Source organism: Mixophyes fleayi, chromosome 3 (genome assembly GCF_038048845.1).
Source record: "Mixophyes fleayi isolate aMixFle1 chromosome 3, aMixFle1.hap1, whole genome shotgun sequence".
In the NCBI taxonomy this organism is placed as follows: Eukaryota; Metazoa; Chordata; class Amphibia; order Anura; family Limnodynastidae; genus Mixophyes; species Mixophyes fleayi.
Genome location: NC_134404.1, coordinates 271,127,558 through 271,144,176, shown reverse-complemented (window position 1 = coordinate 271,144,176; position 16,619 = coordinate 271,127,558). Strand labels below are relative to the sequence as shown.

The 16,619-nt window shown below is 41.7% G+C and overlaps 1 protein-coding gene across 1 annotated transcript in view; it reads left to right on the top strand.

Annotated features, from left to right (window-relative positions):
• CCDC170 (coiled-coil domain containing 170) overlaps positions 1 to 16,619 on the top strand; it is a 63,113-nt gene that overhangs the window by 35,515 nt on the left and 10,979 nt on the right. Inside the window, exon 12 of the mRNA XM_075200714.1 lies at positions 200 to 436. Coding sequence (XP_075056815.1) covers positions 200 to 436 — 237 coding nt within the window. The remainder of the gene's footprint in view (positions 1 to 199; positions 437 to 16,619) is intronic.

The window sequence follows — 16,619 nt, the reverse complement described above, 5'->3', positions numbered from 1 at the left end:
ACCCACAAAAAGTAGACATTTTATATTTTTAATTTAGAACTGTACAAAAGTGTTTTTGAGCTACTTTAGCTAGAAATGAAAAATCTAATTTGACATGAAATAAACTATTTATACCATTATTTGTTTTATGACCCTTTTGATTATTAATTTAATTATACAGTGCATGGTATTATCTCTATACTACAAACATTGATTTCAGATAAAAACACTAGAACAACACAAAACTATTGAACAGCTAAACAAGTCTCTGGACCAACTTGAGAAAGTTAAAGGCAAGACTCAGAAGAAATTGCTGTCTGTCAAATCAGAGTTAGACTTTACTGAAAGGGAGGCAAAAGAGGAAAAAGAAAAGGCAGACAATTTTATAGATGTGGTCACCAGTGAATTGAAGACACTTAAGAAAACCTTGGAAGAAGTTTCTAAGAGGGAAAAACAGGTAATGATTATGTTTTTATGCATGCATGCATGTACAGTGTTATTTCTGTATAGCAAAGACACAACAAGAAACCAAATGTTGCACTTGTTTGAATTGATGTCACGTTAATCACTAGAGAATAGGAACCATAGTATGAACTTTGTGGAATGTATATAATCTGACATTAAATCATTACAAATAATCACTGTTATTTAATTGACAAGAGCATTTTCCTCATTTGCTTATTATGAATAATAAATGACACTGGGCCTGACTCATCAAGGAAAGTAAGGCAAATAATTGAGTAAGTTTTCTCCTGGAAAAAAAACCATGTTACAATACAAGGGGTGCAAATTAGTTTATAATTTTGCACATAAGTTAAATACCGGCTGTTTTTTCATGTAGCCCACAAATACTTGATAGCTATATTTTTACACTGAAATTTAAAGTTGATCTAGGACATGCTCTATCCAACTATTAATCTGTCCCCACATTTTAAATTTACACCCCCTCCAAATACAACATGGTTTTCCTAAGGTGAAAAGTTACTCCTTTTTTTGCTTTACTTTCCTTAATAAATCAGACCCACTGTGGATAGTTCTGACCTAGTAAGTAAATTATAAACTAAGCAATATTTGGTATATAGCTGCAATAATCAGATTCTTATTACCAGGGCCGCTGCCCCCCTGCCCCCCGGGCCAGCCCGCCACTGCTTATTACATAAGTTACAACAATCTAGAAAGGCGGTCAAAATTGCATTACTCCAAGAACTACAATTCATTTGGGGATAGCTACAGCCAAACTGAGAATTCAGTTTTGAATGTAGTCAAACAATAATATTGAGAATTACTTATTTGGGGCTGGTGTACTCCCTGATTCAGCTGATCCCTGATGTCCAATGATGCTCTCCTTGGTCCTGCCTTTCTTAAAACATTGCGCTGTCGGTGCCCCACCTCCGTTTCCAGGGGAGGGTGCTGACAACACAGCTGCCTGTTTGAAACAGGCAAGCGGCAGAAAAGCGATGAGATCATCTCTGGACTGTTATAGGCAAACTTCCAAAGCAGAAGGTACACTGGTCAGCAGGTAAATAATATTCAATTATTATTTTTAACTTTGTAAACTCCACCCAAAACTGAATTTTAAGATTTGGGTGGAGTTATCTTTTAAATCTGATATTTTTCTTACATCCATTTATTTCTTTTGTATCCTGCAATCAAGTATGTGGACATGGTAAAATGAATTTGTTTTGAGCAATTATTTTTCAGTGCTGTGTTATCTGTGTTTTTGCAGAAGTTATGCAACTGGCTTGAACAGCAACTGAAGCTTTTTAACATTAACTCTAGAATAAAACTTACATTGTTCATTTTTCTAATATTACCGTGCCATGAAGCTATACTGCTGTCTTTAAAACATCACATAATGTTGGTGACAGTGAGGGTCATTTACATTGTGTGCAAAAGTGCAATTCAGTAGTGCAAATGGGCTTTTGTAATGTCAGGTTCCTAGTTTTGTGCAGATGCATTAGTGTTTTAGGGGTAAGTACATGGATTTGGAGCATCTGCCGGAAGACTTTCCACTATCCAATGTGAGGAGCCGGTCAGATCTGAAGTGTTCCTTGCTAGTTGCGGATTAGGTGCGAATGACGTAGAAAAATGAGCTTTCATTTGCTGGTTGAGCTTAGTTAAAACTACTGGTGTGGGTGGACAGGTCCCTGGTATTTTCCTCCTGAATTCTCCAGGTTGACAGAGGTGCTGAAAACATAACCTTGTCCCTATACGTTTTATGGGGCACATTTTACACGATACAGTTACATTTTTACAGAAAAGAGCAACTCTAGGGGATTTTTGACCAATGTAATAAAAAATTTGTAGTGACACATGTAACACAGTCAGAGGCAGGCTGGGCTGGCGGGCAGGAGGGCATCGGATCCGGACCGGTCCAATACTGGGCCACTGGGCCACCTCCATTTTTTTAACTTTAGAATGTTCCTAATAGGCCATTGAGTCGAGTCTTGCTCCCCGGGCTAAATTTGCCAGCCCTCCCCTGAACACATTTCTGAAGTTCCCTCAATCTCATAAATAGATTAACCTTTAAACCAGACTATACTGAGTAGTATTTTAAGGAGAAGGACATGAAAAATAAAGTTGTGAAGGTTGGACATTATGTGATGTTTTTATTGTTCTCACTATCCTCATATTCCAGAGTACCCATCAACCTGAAAATGTTTCCAAAGAAAGTGGGTAAATAATGTGAGTGTGATTGGCAGACATGCGTATGATCAAGAAGCAGTGTCACCCTCTTTTTGGTCTTTTGTAAATGAGTCTTAGAATGGGTGGTGCTAAAATCTTTTCATTTCAAGGTGCAGTTTGCAACCCATGAACCGTGACTGATTCAAGTGTTTTTGCCAGAAAAAGACACACAAAACATGGAATAACAATAACAATAGTAATGTTACTTATATAGCACTTTTCTCCCAATAGGTCTCAAAGGGGCATATTTACTAAACTGCAGGTTTGAAAAAATGGAGATGTTGCATATGACAACCAATCAGATTCTTGCTGTCATCTTCTAGAATGTACTAAATAAGTAATAACTAGAATCTGATTAGATGCTAGATCAGTGATGGGCAAACCAGTCCTCAAGGGCCATCACCAGTTCATGTTTTTAGGATTTCTTTAATCATGCACAGCTGAGTTAATCTATTTGGCTGGGTCAGTAGTTATCCCACCTTCTAAAACATGAACTGTTGATGGCCCTTGAGGACTGGTTTGCCCATCACTGTGCTAGATAGTTATGAAAGCTAAAGATCAAAGGTCTCAGGGTGAATTGTGTAGGTGTGTAGGCATAAATTGGCATGCTCATCAAGACTTTAAATCGTTGGTGAAATCGCATCTGAGGGAAGCTTGCATAGGTGTGTACCCAGATCTACGTTATTGTAATTTTACTGCTGGCACATTGGTGGGAATAGAGAGGATATTTTTTGCAGTTTACCTTAAAAGTTCTTTTACTACTTTGAAGTCAGGAAATAGCATGAACAGACACAATAATTAAAGAAAGGATAATTGACTGTCTGTCAGTAAGCTGGTTTCCACCATGTGTTCATACATAGTAAACCATAGCAGCTTGTCGGACCTCTTTGTTTGACTAACTAAATAAATTGCTACAATAATATTTATCGATTTGCGTGAAGTCTAGTCCCTGTTGAACATTACAGCATAGTTTTGGTCAAAAACATACTGTCAATGAAAGATAAACTTAGGTATATGTAATTATGTCAATTTAGAACACTGGATAATACCGTAGTGACCCAAAAATTATTTTTGAGCAATCTTCTCCACAAGAATTGAGAGATTTCCATACTGGGATCCTTTCTGACATAACTCACCACTGCTGAAGATCTAATGCTGCTTCTTTCAGCACTAACAACACAGAATAATTTGTTTAGACAGTGCAGTTTTAGCAGTTTTAGTTTCTATTAACACAGGAGCTGATTGGACAGGGCTATGGCTGTGTTAATAACTAATACAGTGCTGTTTGTATCTCCTCTTGTGATGAATGTCAGTAGGGAAAAAGCACCCGTGGAGTGAGTTCTCCCAAACAGCAGGGGCTCCAGGCATGTCCATGGGACAGCACATTGTCTCAGTAGTCAGCACTTCTGACTCACATTGCTGGGGTCATGAGCTTGGTTCACAAACAGGGCATTACCTGTGTGGAGTTTGTATGTTCTCTCTGTGTTTGCGTTATGTACTCCCTGTGTTTGCGTGGGTTTTCTCTGGGTGCTCCGGTTTCTTCCCACACTCCAGAAAAACATACTAGTAGGTAAATTGGCTGATGACAAAATTAACCCTAGTCTGTGTGTGTGTTAGGGAATTTAGACTGTAAGCTTCATCAGGGCAATGACTGATGTTAATGACAAATATCCTCTGTACAGAGCTGAGGAATTGGTGGCGCTGTATAAATGGTGATGATGATCCATGATTCACATGCAAGGAGGTGGGATGTTAACCTATTAATGTACAGACTGAAACAGGATTTCACCTGGTGCTTTCCTGCTTTGGTTTTTCCCTGGGAAAGCTGGGATGATTTAATGGTTACTGCAGGGTTTCCCAAACCCAGTCCTCAGGGCTCCCCAACAGTGTAGGTTTTCTGGATCACATGTGACATAATTAGGACCACCTGTGGATCTGTTACAATGTGTCAGTCAGTAATGAATACACCTGTGCTCCAGCAAGGAGATATGGAAAACCTGCACTGTTAGGGAGCCCTGAGGACTGGGTTTGGGAACCCCTGGGTTACTGAATTAAAAAAAATAATGGGGAAACCTGGAATAGAGCCATGCATCACTACAGGGTGTAACTAGACATTTATATGGGAAACATAACAAAATTTTGTACGGACCCTCATGTACCGCCCAGGGGTGACAAATACACATAATCGCATGGGTCTTTAACAAGGTAAGCAGGACCCACCTAACACGCATCACGTTAATTAATGTTTGACCGGTGTTGTGGTTATTGACCACTCAGTAATGGGTTATTGTGTTGTTTTTCTAATGTACTGAAGACTCAGGTCATTTTGTATGATCATAAACAAGACAGAATACTGTTTTTTGTGTTTATCAGCCCACTCCAACAGCTTCCGGGAAGCTGGTCCCATGCTCCCTGAACTCCTGCACTCCAATTCCACTTATAACTATGGAATTTGGGCTTCAAAGTTTAGACTTTTGTACTTTTTTTTTCGCACTCATGCGTGTAGCAGTTTTATTGAGTTATAATATTTATTTATTTTTAACTCTTTATTTTCAACAACAACACGAGTTACAAACAATCCGAAGTGAAAATACAGGGATGCTGTATACAAAACAAAACAGTAATCATAAATGGTATGATCCAACTGTAAGCCTTGGAAAGACCCGTTAATGGGAAACCCTATGTTGTTGTGTTTTTCATAAGTTTTATTGAAAAGAAAAAGGAGAGAGGGGGGAGATAGGGGGAAGAAAGATAAAGAGAGAAAAAAGTTAAGAGGGGAAAGGGACAGAGGGATAACTTGACAACCCCCCTGGAGGAAACAGATCCCACACTATAAAATGAGTAGAAAACGCAATTCACTGAGTGGCAGGCAATGAAGTCTGATAGAAAGAATACCAGAAGTCCCACACCTTATGAAAATTTGGTATTTTATCGTGAAGAAGACTAGTAATGTATTCCATTGAGGCCATATACCAGACCCGGGAGACTATGCTGTGGAGACTTGGAGGGGAAAGGGATTTCCACTCCTTAGCTATTTGCAAACGGGTTGCTGCACAAATATGCTGCACAAGCTTGTCTCCATGTTTGTTAAGGGACCGGACCCGAGAACACAGCAGCATAACCAGAGGGTCTGGCAACACCTCAATCTCTAGAATTTTTGTGATAAGGTCAGCAACCTGGGACCAAAGATTAGAGATGCTGGGGCACGTCCACCAAATGTGATAGAATGAACCAACCTCCCCACATCCCCTCCAACAGAGATCAGAGGTGCCTGGGTAGATTATATGTAGTCTCGAAGGAACAAGGTACCATCTTGTGTACACTTTGAATGTGTTTTCTCTTATTGATGTGTTGATGGATATCTTGGCAATCCTGAGCCTGAGCTGGGACCATCTCTCCTGTCCCAAGGATTTGCCAGCATCCCGCTCCCAGGCCGACTCCAATGGTTCAATCATACCAGTTTCTGGGTTCAGGAAGACGTGGTAAATCAGAGATATCAATCCGGAGGCTCTAGAGCGGACCATACAACTCCTCTCAAATGGTGTGTGCAAACGTAACTTAGAAGTCCTACAGAGGGATTGTATAAAACCTCGTATTTGGATATACGCAAAGTGCAAGGATGAGGGAAGACCCTTTTTTTCTCTCAAATCTGAAAAAGTCTGGGGAGCATATACTCCTAGAATATGAGTAAACTGAGTGATACCCGCCTCCTGCCAAGGGCGCGCGAACGCCTTTGTGATTCCCTGCCGGGAAGATTGGATGATGCCACAGCGGAGTGAGAGGAGAGGGGAACGAGGTGAGCTGCCACTTAGTGTGCAATTTGTCCCATATGTTAAGGGTGAACTGAATAGAGGGGTGGGCATAGACTGAGGCCGGTCTCTGACTCTGAGGGAGCCCAGGAAGAGCATTCAATGTATAATCTGGAGTGAGTGAATTCTCCAGGTCGACCCACCTCTTAGTCCCCGTGGCAGACTGCCAGGAAATGACATGACTAAGGTTAACTGCGTGGTAGTAGCGGTCAAAAAGCGGAAGCCCGAAGCCTTCCGAGTGAGAGGACTTAGCTAAACATGAACGCTTAAGTCTCGACTTTTTCCCTTGCCAAATGAATTTACCAATTATTGTTTCCAGGTTAGCTAGAAAAGTGCCTGGGATTGATATGGGCAGCGTTTGAAACAAGTATAAAATTCGAGGTAAAACGTTCATTTTTATGACACTGATCCTACCGAACCAGGAGATAAAAAGCGGGTCCCATTTTATAAGATCTTTTTTTATGGATTCAAAAAGAGGAGTAAAGTTGGCATGAAACAACTGACTAACTTCCTTCGTGATCTGAACTCCCAAATACCGTAATGCCTTGGGGCGCCATTGGAATCTGAACGAGGATTCAAGTGCAGTTTTAGTTACACTAGAAACTTGTAGGGAGAGAGCCTCCGACTTGGAGTTGTTTATCTTATATCCTGACATAAAACCGTACTCTTTGAGTTCCTTAAACAAATTTGGGAGCGAGATTAGAGGATTAGAGAGCGTTAAGAGGACGTCGTCGGCAAATAACGAGATGTTAAAATGACGGGGACCTATTCGGATTCCTGTGATATCTGGGTTTTGTCTAATGGCGGCCGCCAATGGTTCGATGCTCAAGGCATATAGTAAAGGCGATAAAGGGCAACCCTGTCTTGTGCCATTACCTAAAGAGAAAGCCCGTGACAGTAAGCCATTTGTCAATACAGAAGAGCAGGGGCGATGATATAAAGCCTGAATGGCCGATAAAAAGGCCCCATTCAGTCCAAAATGACTAAGAGTTCGAAACATGAAGGGCCATGAGAGCCTATCAAAGGCCTTTTCAGCGTCTAGAGCCAGAACAACTGATGGGATCTTGTTCTGGTTGACATAGGCTATTATGTCTATTGTACGTCTGGTGTTGTCCAATGCTTGTCTAGAAGGGACAAAACCCACTTGGTCAGGAAAAACTAGAGCTGGCATATATGCGTTTAAACGAATTGCCAATATTTTAGAGAAAAGTTTGATGTCCGCATTAATGAAATAGGGCGGTAGCTAGAACAACACGTAGGTTATTTGGTTTGGGGATCACCACTATGGTAGAGCGAGTGGATTCATCATGAAATTTACCTCCTGACAGTATACTGTTAAATAAGTGAGTCATGTGAGGCACCAGCTCTTTAGAGAACGTTTTATAATATGACATCATGAATCCGTCAGGCCCGGGGGCTTTAGATTTTTTCTGGGTTTTCAACGCGTAAGTCACCTCCTCCACTGTAATGACTTCGTTAAGGGATGATGCCTGATGGGGCGTTAGTGTGGGCAGGTAGCATTTGTCTAAATATGAGTTAATCTCTTGAGGGGGAGCTACCGGGGTAGTCTGATCCTTATGAAGGTTATACAACTTTTCATCGTAGCTGTGGAAAGTATTATTAATGACCCTAGGGTCGTAGGACAAGTTTCCGCTTTTGTTTCTAATTGAAGTGATCATTTGAGAAGCTCGCTTAACCCTTAATCTTTTGGCTAAGAGTGTATCGGCCTTGTTTCCCTTCTCATAAAAGGTTTGGTTAAGCCATCTTAGCTGACGTTCAGTTTTTTCTACGAGAATCGAGTGAATTTCTCCTCTGATCTTTTGTATGTTTTGTAATATTGTGGGGGAGTTAGACTCCTTTTGTGCCGAATCTAACTCGTTAAGTTGAAGAGATAGTTTGTTAAGTGTCTCGTTGCGATCTTTTTTTCTACGGAAAGCAAATTGTATAATGTCACCTCGAATAACTGCATTATGGGCCTCCCAGATTGTGGGGGTCGGGACCTCCAAACTACAATTATTCTCAAAATAATTTGTGATGGAGTCGGCTATGATGTTTTTAAACCCAGGTAGTTTGAGGAGGGTCTCATTTAACTTCCAAGAAGTTCTGCCCCGGGGGTTCTGAAGAAGGTCCACCGAAAGTGATATTATGGAGGGGTCAGACCAGGTGTTAGGGACAATATCAGCCTTTTTTATGTGCTGGAATATGTTTGAACACCCCATAAACATGTCTATCCGAGAATAGGATTGGTGGGGAAATGAATAGAATGTAAAGTCCCTAGAAGTGGGATACAGCGCTCGCCAAATATCGAAGAGACCGGCCTCAGTGACATGTTGTTGCAAATTTTTTGTGTGTGATGGTGGGGAGAAGTGTCTGGCGATTGATCTGTCCACAAGAGGGGACATGACAGTGTTGAAGTCCCCTCCTAATAAGAGCAGACCCTTACGAGAGTGGTGTAGTTCCGAGAAAAAGTGTTTGAAAAAGGCAGTCTGACCTGTGTTAGAAGCATATATGTTGGCAAAGGTTATGTCGAGATGCCCAATCTTTCCCGTCAGCATGAGAAACCGGCCCTCGGGATTATCCTTTACTGTTGACGTAACAAAGGGAACCGAGTTACGGAGAAGAATGGTGACTCCATTTTTCTTTGTGGGGTGAGAGGAGTAGTAGGCCGTAGAGTATCTTTTTGAGGACAAGGAGGGATGGCCACCAGCTTTAAAATGGGTTTCCTGCAAAAAAATTACATCTCCTTTAACTTTATGAACTGTGTGAAATAACATAGACCGTTTTTGTGGGGTATTCAGCCCTTTCACATGAAGAAAGAGAGATGTGAGAGACATGTCTAATGTTCTGAGAAAAAACACCAGGTATAGGTATGCAAGCTATCGGGCAGTAATGCAGAGAAGATAAAAGTGAAGGGAAAAAGAGTTAGGAAAGAAAAGCTAGGAAAGACAAAGAAGGGGAGGATGAGAAGATATAGTGTAAAGGGGAAAGGGCGTAGGTTCGGCCCTCACTGGAAGAGGGGAGACCTACTGGGTCAGTGCCTAAGAACCAAAGGGAAAAAAATACAAAAAAACAATCAGGCGAGGTACGCCTGTACAATAATTTATGTTGTGGCACAGAGTGTGGGAATGCTAAAGACTTTTGGACCTTAATATAATAAATATATGAATCCCAATGGGTGTGGGTGCGCGGCTAGGAGGACAAAAAGAGTCCCCCGTTCATCCGTATATAAAGCAATGCAAATAAATATCAACGAAACTGGCAACCAGGAACATCTGCACCTGATAATGATGCAGTAAAAAAAAAAAAAATCAACATGAAGAAATCAACATTTAAACAATTTGTAAACAGAGCAAGGAGAGATGAAGACAGTAAAAACGAAGTTATGAAAATTTAGAACCTCCTAAATGGAATATACAGTTACACATATCATGGGGGTTGTTGTCCTGATGAACTCTGAGAATCACCCTCCGCCATCCTGTCGTGACGAAAGAGGTTAAGCCTATGAATCAAGTCCTTCCCTTCACTTGGGGTACGAATTGACTCTTGACGACCTTCAACTTCAATTATCAGGCGGAAAGGAAATCCCCAGCGATATTTGTAACCGTTTTCTCTTAGGATTCGTGTGGTCTCTCTGAGGTCCCGCCTTTTGGCAATCGTTGACGGGGCCAAATCCTGGAACACTTGGATACGGCTGCCCTCGAAGAGGGTGTAGGCAGAATTCCTAACTGCGTTAGATATAAGTTCCTTGGTCTTGAAGGAGAGAAGACGTAGAATCACATTCCTGGGGCGCTCAGTGTCCTTCGGACGAGGTCTCAAGGCTCTGTGCACCTGCTCTATCTGCATTGGATGGTTGGAAACTGTGGGATCCAAAGAGGTGAAGAATTTGCTCACGTAGTCTTCTAAGTCTTTAGGCTCGACTGACTCAGGGATATTGCGTAATCTCAGATTGTTGCGACGCTCCCTGTTCTCCATGTCCTCCAACTTATCTCTAAAGAAGTCGTTTTCTTTTAAAAGGAAATCTAGGTCATGAGATGCCTCATTTTGAAATTTGACAGATGACTCCATCTTGTTTTCGAGGACCGAGGTCCTTTTGGAGATTATGACCATCTCAGCTTTAAGATCTCCAATGGCCTTTTGGAGGTGGGTGGAGAAGGCGTTGGTACGATCCACTATTAAGTTACGTAATTCAGCAAAGTCCGCCTTAGTGGAAGGGATGGTGGTATTAGGAGAATCATGAGCGCTATGAGCCCCTTGTGGTGAACGAGGAGGAGATGCTTTGTCCTGACGTGAAAAATGTTGTGTTATCTCTCCCGTTGCGCCCCTGCGACCTCTGCTCGCTGACTTATTCATGTTGAATGCAGGTTACCTGGCGAACAATTCGTCGATATTGAAAATTAAACAGATGAACGGGGGGCCAACCCAGGTGGGCTAGGTGACCATTACAGGTTGAGAGGATCTGGAAACAGCCTACATGAGGTTTTCTGAAAACCGGTCAGAGCTGAATTGAATGATCACTGCAGGACAGAGAATTGAGAGCAAGCACCAGGTGGAGCTGTGACACCACACAAGAATGAGCTTGAGAGATAAATAGTAGCAATTTTCAGAGCAACCACTAGATGGCAGATGCAGGAACTTCAGAGCAGGCAACAAACAACTGCAGCAACAGAGGCTGTATTCAACAGAGATTAACCCCTTAGAGGCCTAGGGAGCAAAGTCAATATAGCCTTTGAAGTGGGGGAATTTGCAGACCCTGCTTTGTGGGGCTTGGTAGACCAAGACTCGCCCCCCCAACATAGCAGGGCTACAAACGGATAATAACTTTTGCGAGCGGTAGCGGGGGCCCGGCACCTTGTTGTTACTCACGGTTGTCCCGTCAAATAGCTGAGAGTCCTGGGGTTCAAGAAGGGATGGGTATCCGCACTGACACATCAACGGGCCGATTCCGGGGGTCCCGCTTCAAACTGACGGTGTCCGGACCGTCTCCCGCGGCCAGGATTATTCTCATGGGCCTGGAGGGACTGCGCCCTCCCTTCTGCGGAGGGTCTCCGGGCGATGTCGGGTCTCTCGCTCTCCTGGTTTTGGTGCCGGCAGGCAGTCCTGAGTCAGCAGGGTCCCGCGGATAGTTTTGGACTGCAGCGGAAGTCCCGGGGAGCTGTATGGAGGACAGGCCGACGACTTGCCACGTGGGGTAAGGCCACACTAGGTTGTTAAGTCCGTGCGATCAGGATACCGGGCCAAAACGACTTTCCCCGTTTGCCAGAGGAGCTCTCCGAACCGACAGGCCAGATAGAGGGAGAGATTAGTTATATTTTCCCCTGTAAGCTGGGTTTTGAAATATATTTCCGAGGAGCTCAGGCACAACACGTCCTGCTAGCGTGAAGTCCAAGCCACGCCCCTGAGTTATAATATTTTTAATCGTTGCTTTTATTTGTGACTGTCCAGCGGCCTCCATAAGTGTTGTTCCACTCCTTGAAGTGTTGTGTTGTGCAGCACTCAGCTACAGAAAAGATTCTAGTGTGAGTTTGAGTGATGCCTCCAACCTGCTCCCACTATGTGCTGTGATTTTTGTAGCCCATTTCCCAATGAGTGTAAGAGGTGCACAGCTTGATGATACCATTGAAACAAACCTCAAGAGCAGATGCAGATATTTCATACTGAAAGCTTTAAATCAGGGTTGTCCAACCCGTGGCCCGTGGGCCGCATGCGGCCCAGCACGCCTGTAAATGTGGCCCAGAAGAAGTTTTGGTTGTGGCAAGGGGGCAGCACTGTTAATGGAAAAAAAAAATCATGCAAAAAAAAGAAAATAAAATACTTACCTTGCGGTCACGTCAGCTGGTACTCCGGCTCCCTCCCTTGTCTCCTCCTCCGTGCAGTGTTCGCAGTGAATGTCGGGTGTGATGTCATCACGCCCAACATCCATTGCGGATCGCAGCACAGAGGAGTCACCCGTGCGAGAAGAACAATCAGCAGCACAGAATTGGAGAAAAGAGGACAGGAGAACAAGCCGATTAAAAGGTAAGTTAAGGGGGATTTTTTTTTTATTATTTCAAGGGACGCTGACCAGTGAATAAAAGTCACCTGGTCCTGGAGCATCATGGACCTTATCTCCCTGCTACATACTTCTACTTGTAATACTAATGGGGCATTATATATTATTCTCTTTGGCCCATTATAAGTTGTTATCCCTTAACTAACATAGTGGTGTAATTAGCAAAACAGGTCACAATTTGGGGTCACAGTGATGTATATGTCAGGTACCGCAGGCCTGGTCAGGGCAGCCTGATATACAATGCCTGGCTTAAATGCACTTTATTGATATTGCATCGAAACAATACAAAAAGTGATTATAGTATAATAACTAGAGAGGATTTTTTGAACAGGGCGATTGAAAGGTAAGTATAGGGGGGATTTGAAAAAAAAGTGATATATATATATATAATCACTTTTTTTCTCATATATATATATATGTTAACTATGTTTTCTATGTTTTTTTGGATGATCAGCTATCGTTATTGTTAGTGTATCTTATGTGCGGCCCAAACCAACTCGTCGTCTTCCAATGTGGCCCAGGGAAGCTAAAAGGTTGGACACCCCTGCTTTAAAGCATATACAGACAAGATTTCCAGCCAATATTCTTCTGCATTTTCATGTTGGAACTGTTCAAAGGTGACATGGGAGCCTTGGATGTGCAGCACCAAGCATCTTCAGGAGAGCACAGATGATAACAGGGCAGAAGAAGGTGTTCTGGTAGGAATTCTACAATTTCAAAGACAGCAGTCATTAAATATGCATTAATAAGCTGTCACTGTTCGACCTTTCTTCTCCATGCCTATTGGCAATGCTGACATAGTGCTTATGGAGTTTGATATAGCAGTGGTTGTCCAGTGTGTCCACTATGTCCATGTTTGGCCAGACGTTTTTCCACAGCCACCAAAATTTTAGTATTTTAATTTAGCCGCAGCAAACATTCTAGTAAGAATTCTTCCTTCCTCTCTGTCATCTCCAACAGCTGATTACCTTGCTTCCATTTAAGCTTTCATATTGGGCCACTTTGTAGAAACAGAAAATATTCATCTACACAAAGGACACCAGTAACTGGAACTAACAGTGATAACCAAGGAACACTGTGTGAGAAACCTGGACCACCACTCTTTGTTTAGCTGGGCAAGGAAAAGCACACCAACATGGGAACCAGGAACCAACCCAGGAACAATGCGTATTGCTCACTGGCTGATAGAGAGCATGGAGATGTAGCCAGAATTCTAACTGGAAAAGTAAGACTATTTCAAACACACACATTTATTTGCTTGGTGCAGGTATCTAATTTCTGGAAAAACTAGATTTCTGAATGATAAATTGACAGAAAGCAACAAAGTTTGCAGACAAGCTTACATGAAAAAGACTAGGGGGTATATTTACTAAACTGCGGGTTTGAAAAGTTGGAGATGTTGCCTATAGCAACCAATCAGATTCTAGTTATCATTTAGTGCATGCTACAAAATGACAGCTAGAAGCTCATTGGTTGCTATAGGCAACATCTTCACTTTTTCAAACCAACAGTTTAGTAAATATACCCCTAGGTCTTTACCAACTCAGCAATAATTACTTTTGAATGTCAAAGCTCTGATACACATTATTATCATGTGGCTTCAATCTATGAAACATATGTGGGCATACATCTACAAGAAATATACAGTGTGTTCACTTTGACAGGGTTTAAAAAAAAAAATCACTTTTTTAACTTCCCCCTTAATCGACTCTGAAATGTCCAGAATGGAGGATGGTGATTGGTGCCACTCAACAGCAGAAGACAGCAAGATAACTTTACTGGTCAATGGTCTCTTGGCTAGTTACTGGCCAGAGTTCTGGCTGCTTGTATTAAATTTGTTTTGCTAAGGTGTTTCACTGATGAAGTTTTTATGTTTGTTTGTGGCTGCCTTCTATTAACTGGTGGATTGGTGGGCAAGGAAGAAATGCAGTGGTAGTTTTCTGCCATGTTCTGTGTTGTTCCAGCAACTCTACTAATTAGAGTCTGCAATCCACGGTCACTATTTCAAAACATTGCGAGAACATGGTGAATGCAAAAATAACTAAAATAGGCAAACAAAATGTACCCAGCTACAATAAAAAGAACAGTTCAATCAGTTATTTCTCAAGGAAGTCTGTAGAAATAGCTGCACCGATATAATAGGAGAAATGCACCATATGATTACTTGATTCATTTCATGAAATGTTATTTAATATATTACAATAAAATCTGGATGTTGTTGATGCCAGATATAGAACAGTAATATTTGTATTTATACTAGTTTACATCCAGTGAAACATGTTGTGAGACTCACAGAGCACATTTGAGCAAGATCCCCTATTTCAAAAGTAAAATATACTCTTTATTTCACTTTTTCTATTTTTTGTTCTAAATGCTTTGCAAATCATATTTGATCGACATTCAGATAATTCACAACATTTTCACATAGAGTGTTATTTCTGTGATAACTTGCACAATAAGAATGATTGTGTTAGATGGGGCATCCTATTTTCCCCCCTGCCGTTACTTCCTCCTCACTTCTGCTCCTTGCAATTCTGCACCCGCAACTTGTCAAGTTCCCTGCCTCCACCTCACTTTCCTCCTTACTACTGCTCTCTCTGATTTCTGGAAAAACTAGATTTCTGAATGATAAATTGACAGAAAGCAACTAAGTTTGCAGACAAGCTTACATGAAAAAGACTAGGGGGTATATTTACTAAACTGCGGGTTTCCCTTCCTTATTTACCATCTCGGCTCATCTACTTGGGCTTAATCCTACTCCATATCTTCTGCCCCTTTGTGTATCTCTTGACCTTCTGCTCCTCCCTGCTCCCTATATATTTTCCATCCCTATCCCACTTACCCCCTCATCAGATACTTCCCCGCTCCTTCCCTCCCTTCTGGTAACCCACATCTCACAGTATGTCTTGCCCTTTCTTTCGCAGTCCCCACAATACATTCTATCCCCCTATGCACCCTCCTCACCCTCTTACTACAATAAGCTCTTCACACATCCCTGGGTCCTGCTTTATCTCCACTCTCTGCTCCCATCAATCCTTCCTACCCAAATCTCACCCACCTTAATGTACCCGCAATCCTGCAAACCTTATGCATATCATCCCACTTCCCTGTCTTTGAAATGCCAGATCTACCTGCAATTTTTAATAAACTCGTTACTTGCAAAAATTCCTCCACTTCAGATTTATTCTTTTATCTTTCAACTGTGCCCTGTGTCTCACTAAACCAACCTATCTTAAGGCTTTATTTCCACCCAGTTTTAGCTCCACCACCGCATCTGCCTAAATGTTACTTGCCATATGTAGACACACAGAACAGACCACAAGATACACACATGCATATGTGCACTATAAGGTTACATCAGAATGCAAAACAAATGAACAACTCTTAATACTATAATCATTAATAAAAATATTTGTAAACAAAAACTTGACCTAATGTTGTTAACTTTCTGAATGTTGATCAAATAAATGTCTAGCTGTCGACCACAAAGCATCTTACATGAGGTAGTAGACCAAGACCATAATGCAAAATAGTTCATTTGAATTGTCGACCTAATAAAACTGTCCACCATGTGAATTGTTGACCTAATAATGCTGAATTTTGTTTCCATTTTTTTGAACATTAAATACATAAATCAGAATATTCTTAATGCTTACTGTACATACAATGCTTTTTTTATAGTCTATCTTACTTACATACTGTGCTAGCTAGTGACATGCATTTGTGTAGTTTTTAATACAAAGACTATGCCATGTCCATCATCACTATCAATCGGCACTTACACCCGACCTGTAGCTAGTGCAAATGACACAGCTAAAAAACACATACTTAAGAGAAACCCAGGACTTGAATTGGCCACATCTGCATTGGCACTGCCTCGGTTAGCCCTCACTGAACATTGCCTATGTTCAACCTTGTCATTTGCATTCGGGCTTCAATTGCATGCAATTGTGGTCATTGGTGTAAGGTCCATTTCTAAGCATGCGCAGACCTACTTCATGCAAAATACAGCATGTAAATGGTCTTACTTACGAAGATGAATCAGGCCCCATATCTATAGTTTTTATACTTAGGTTCCCTAACTCTCTGTTACTTAT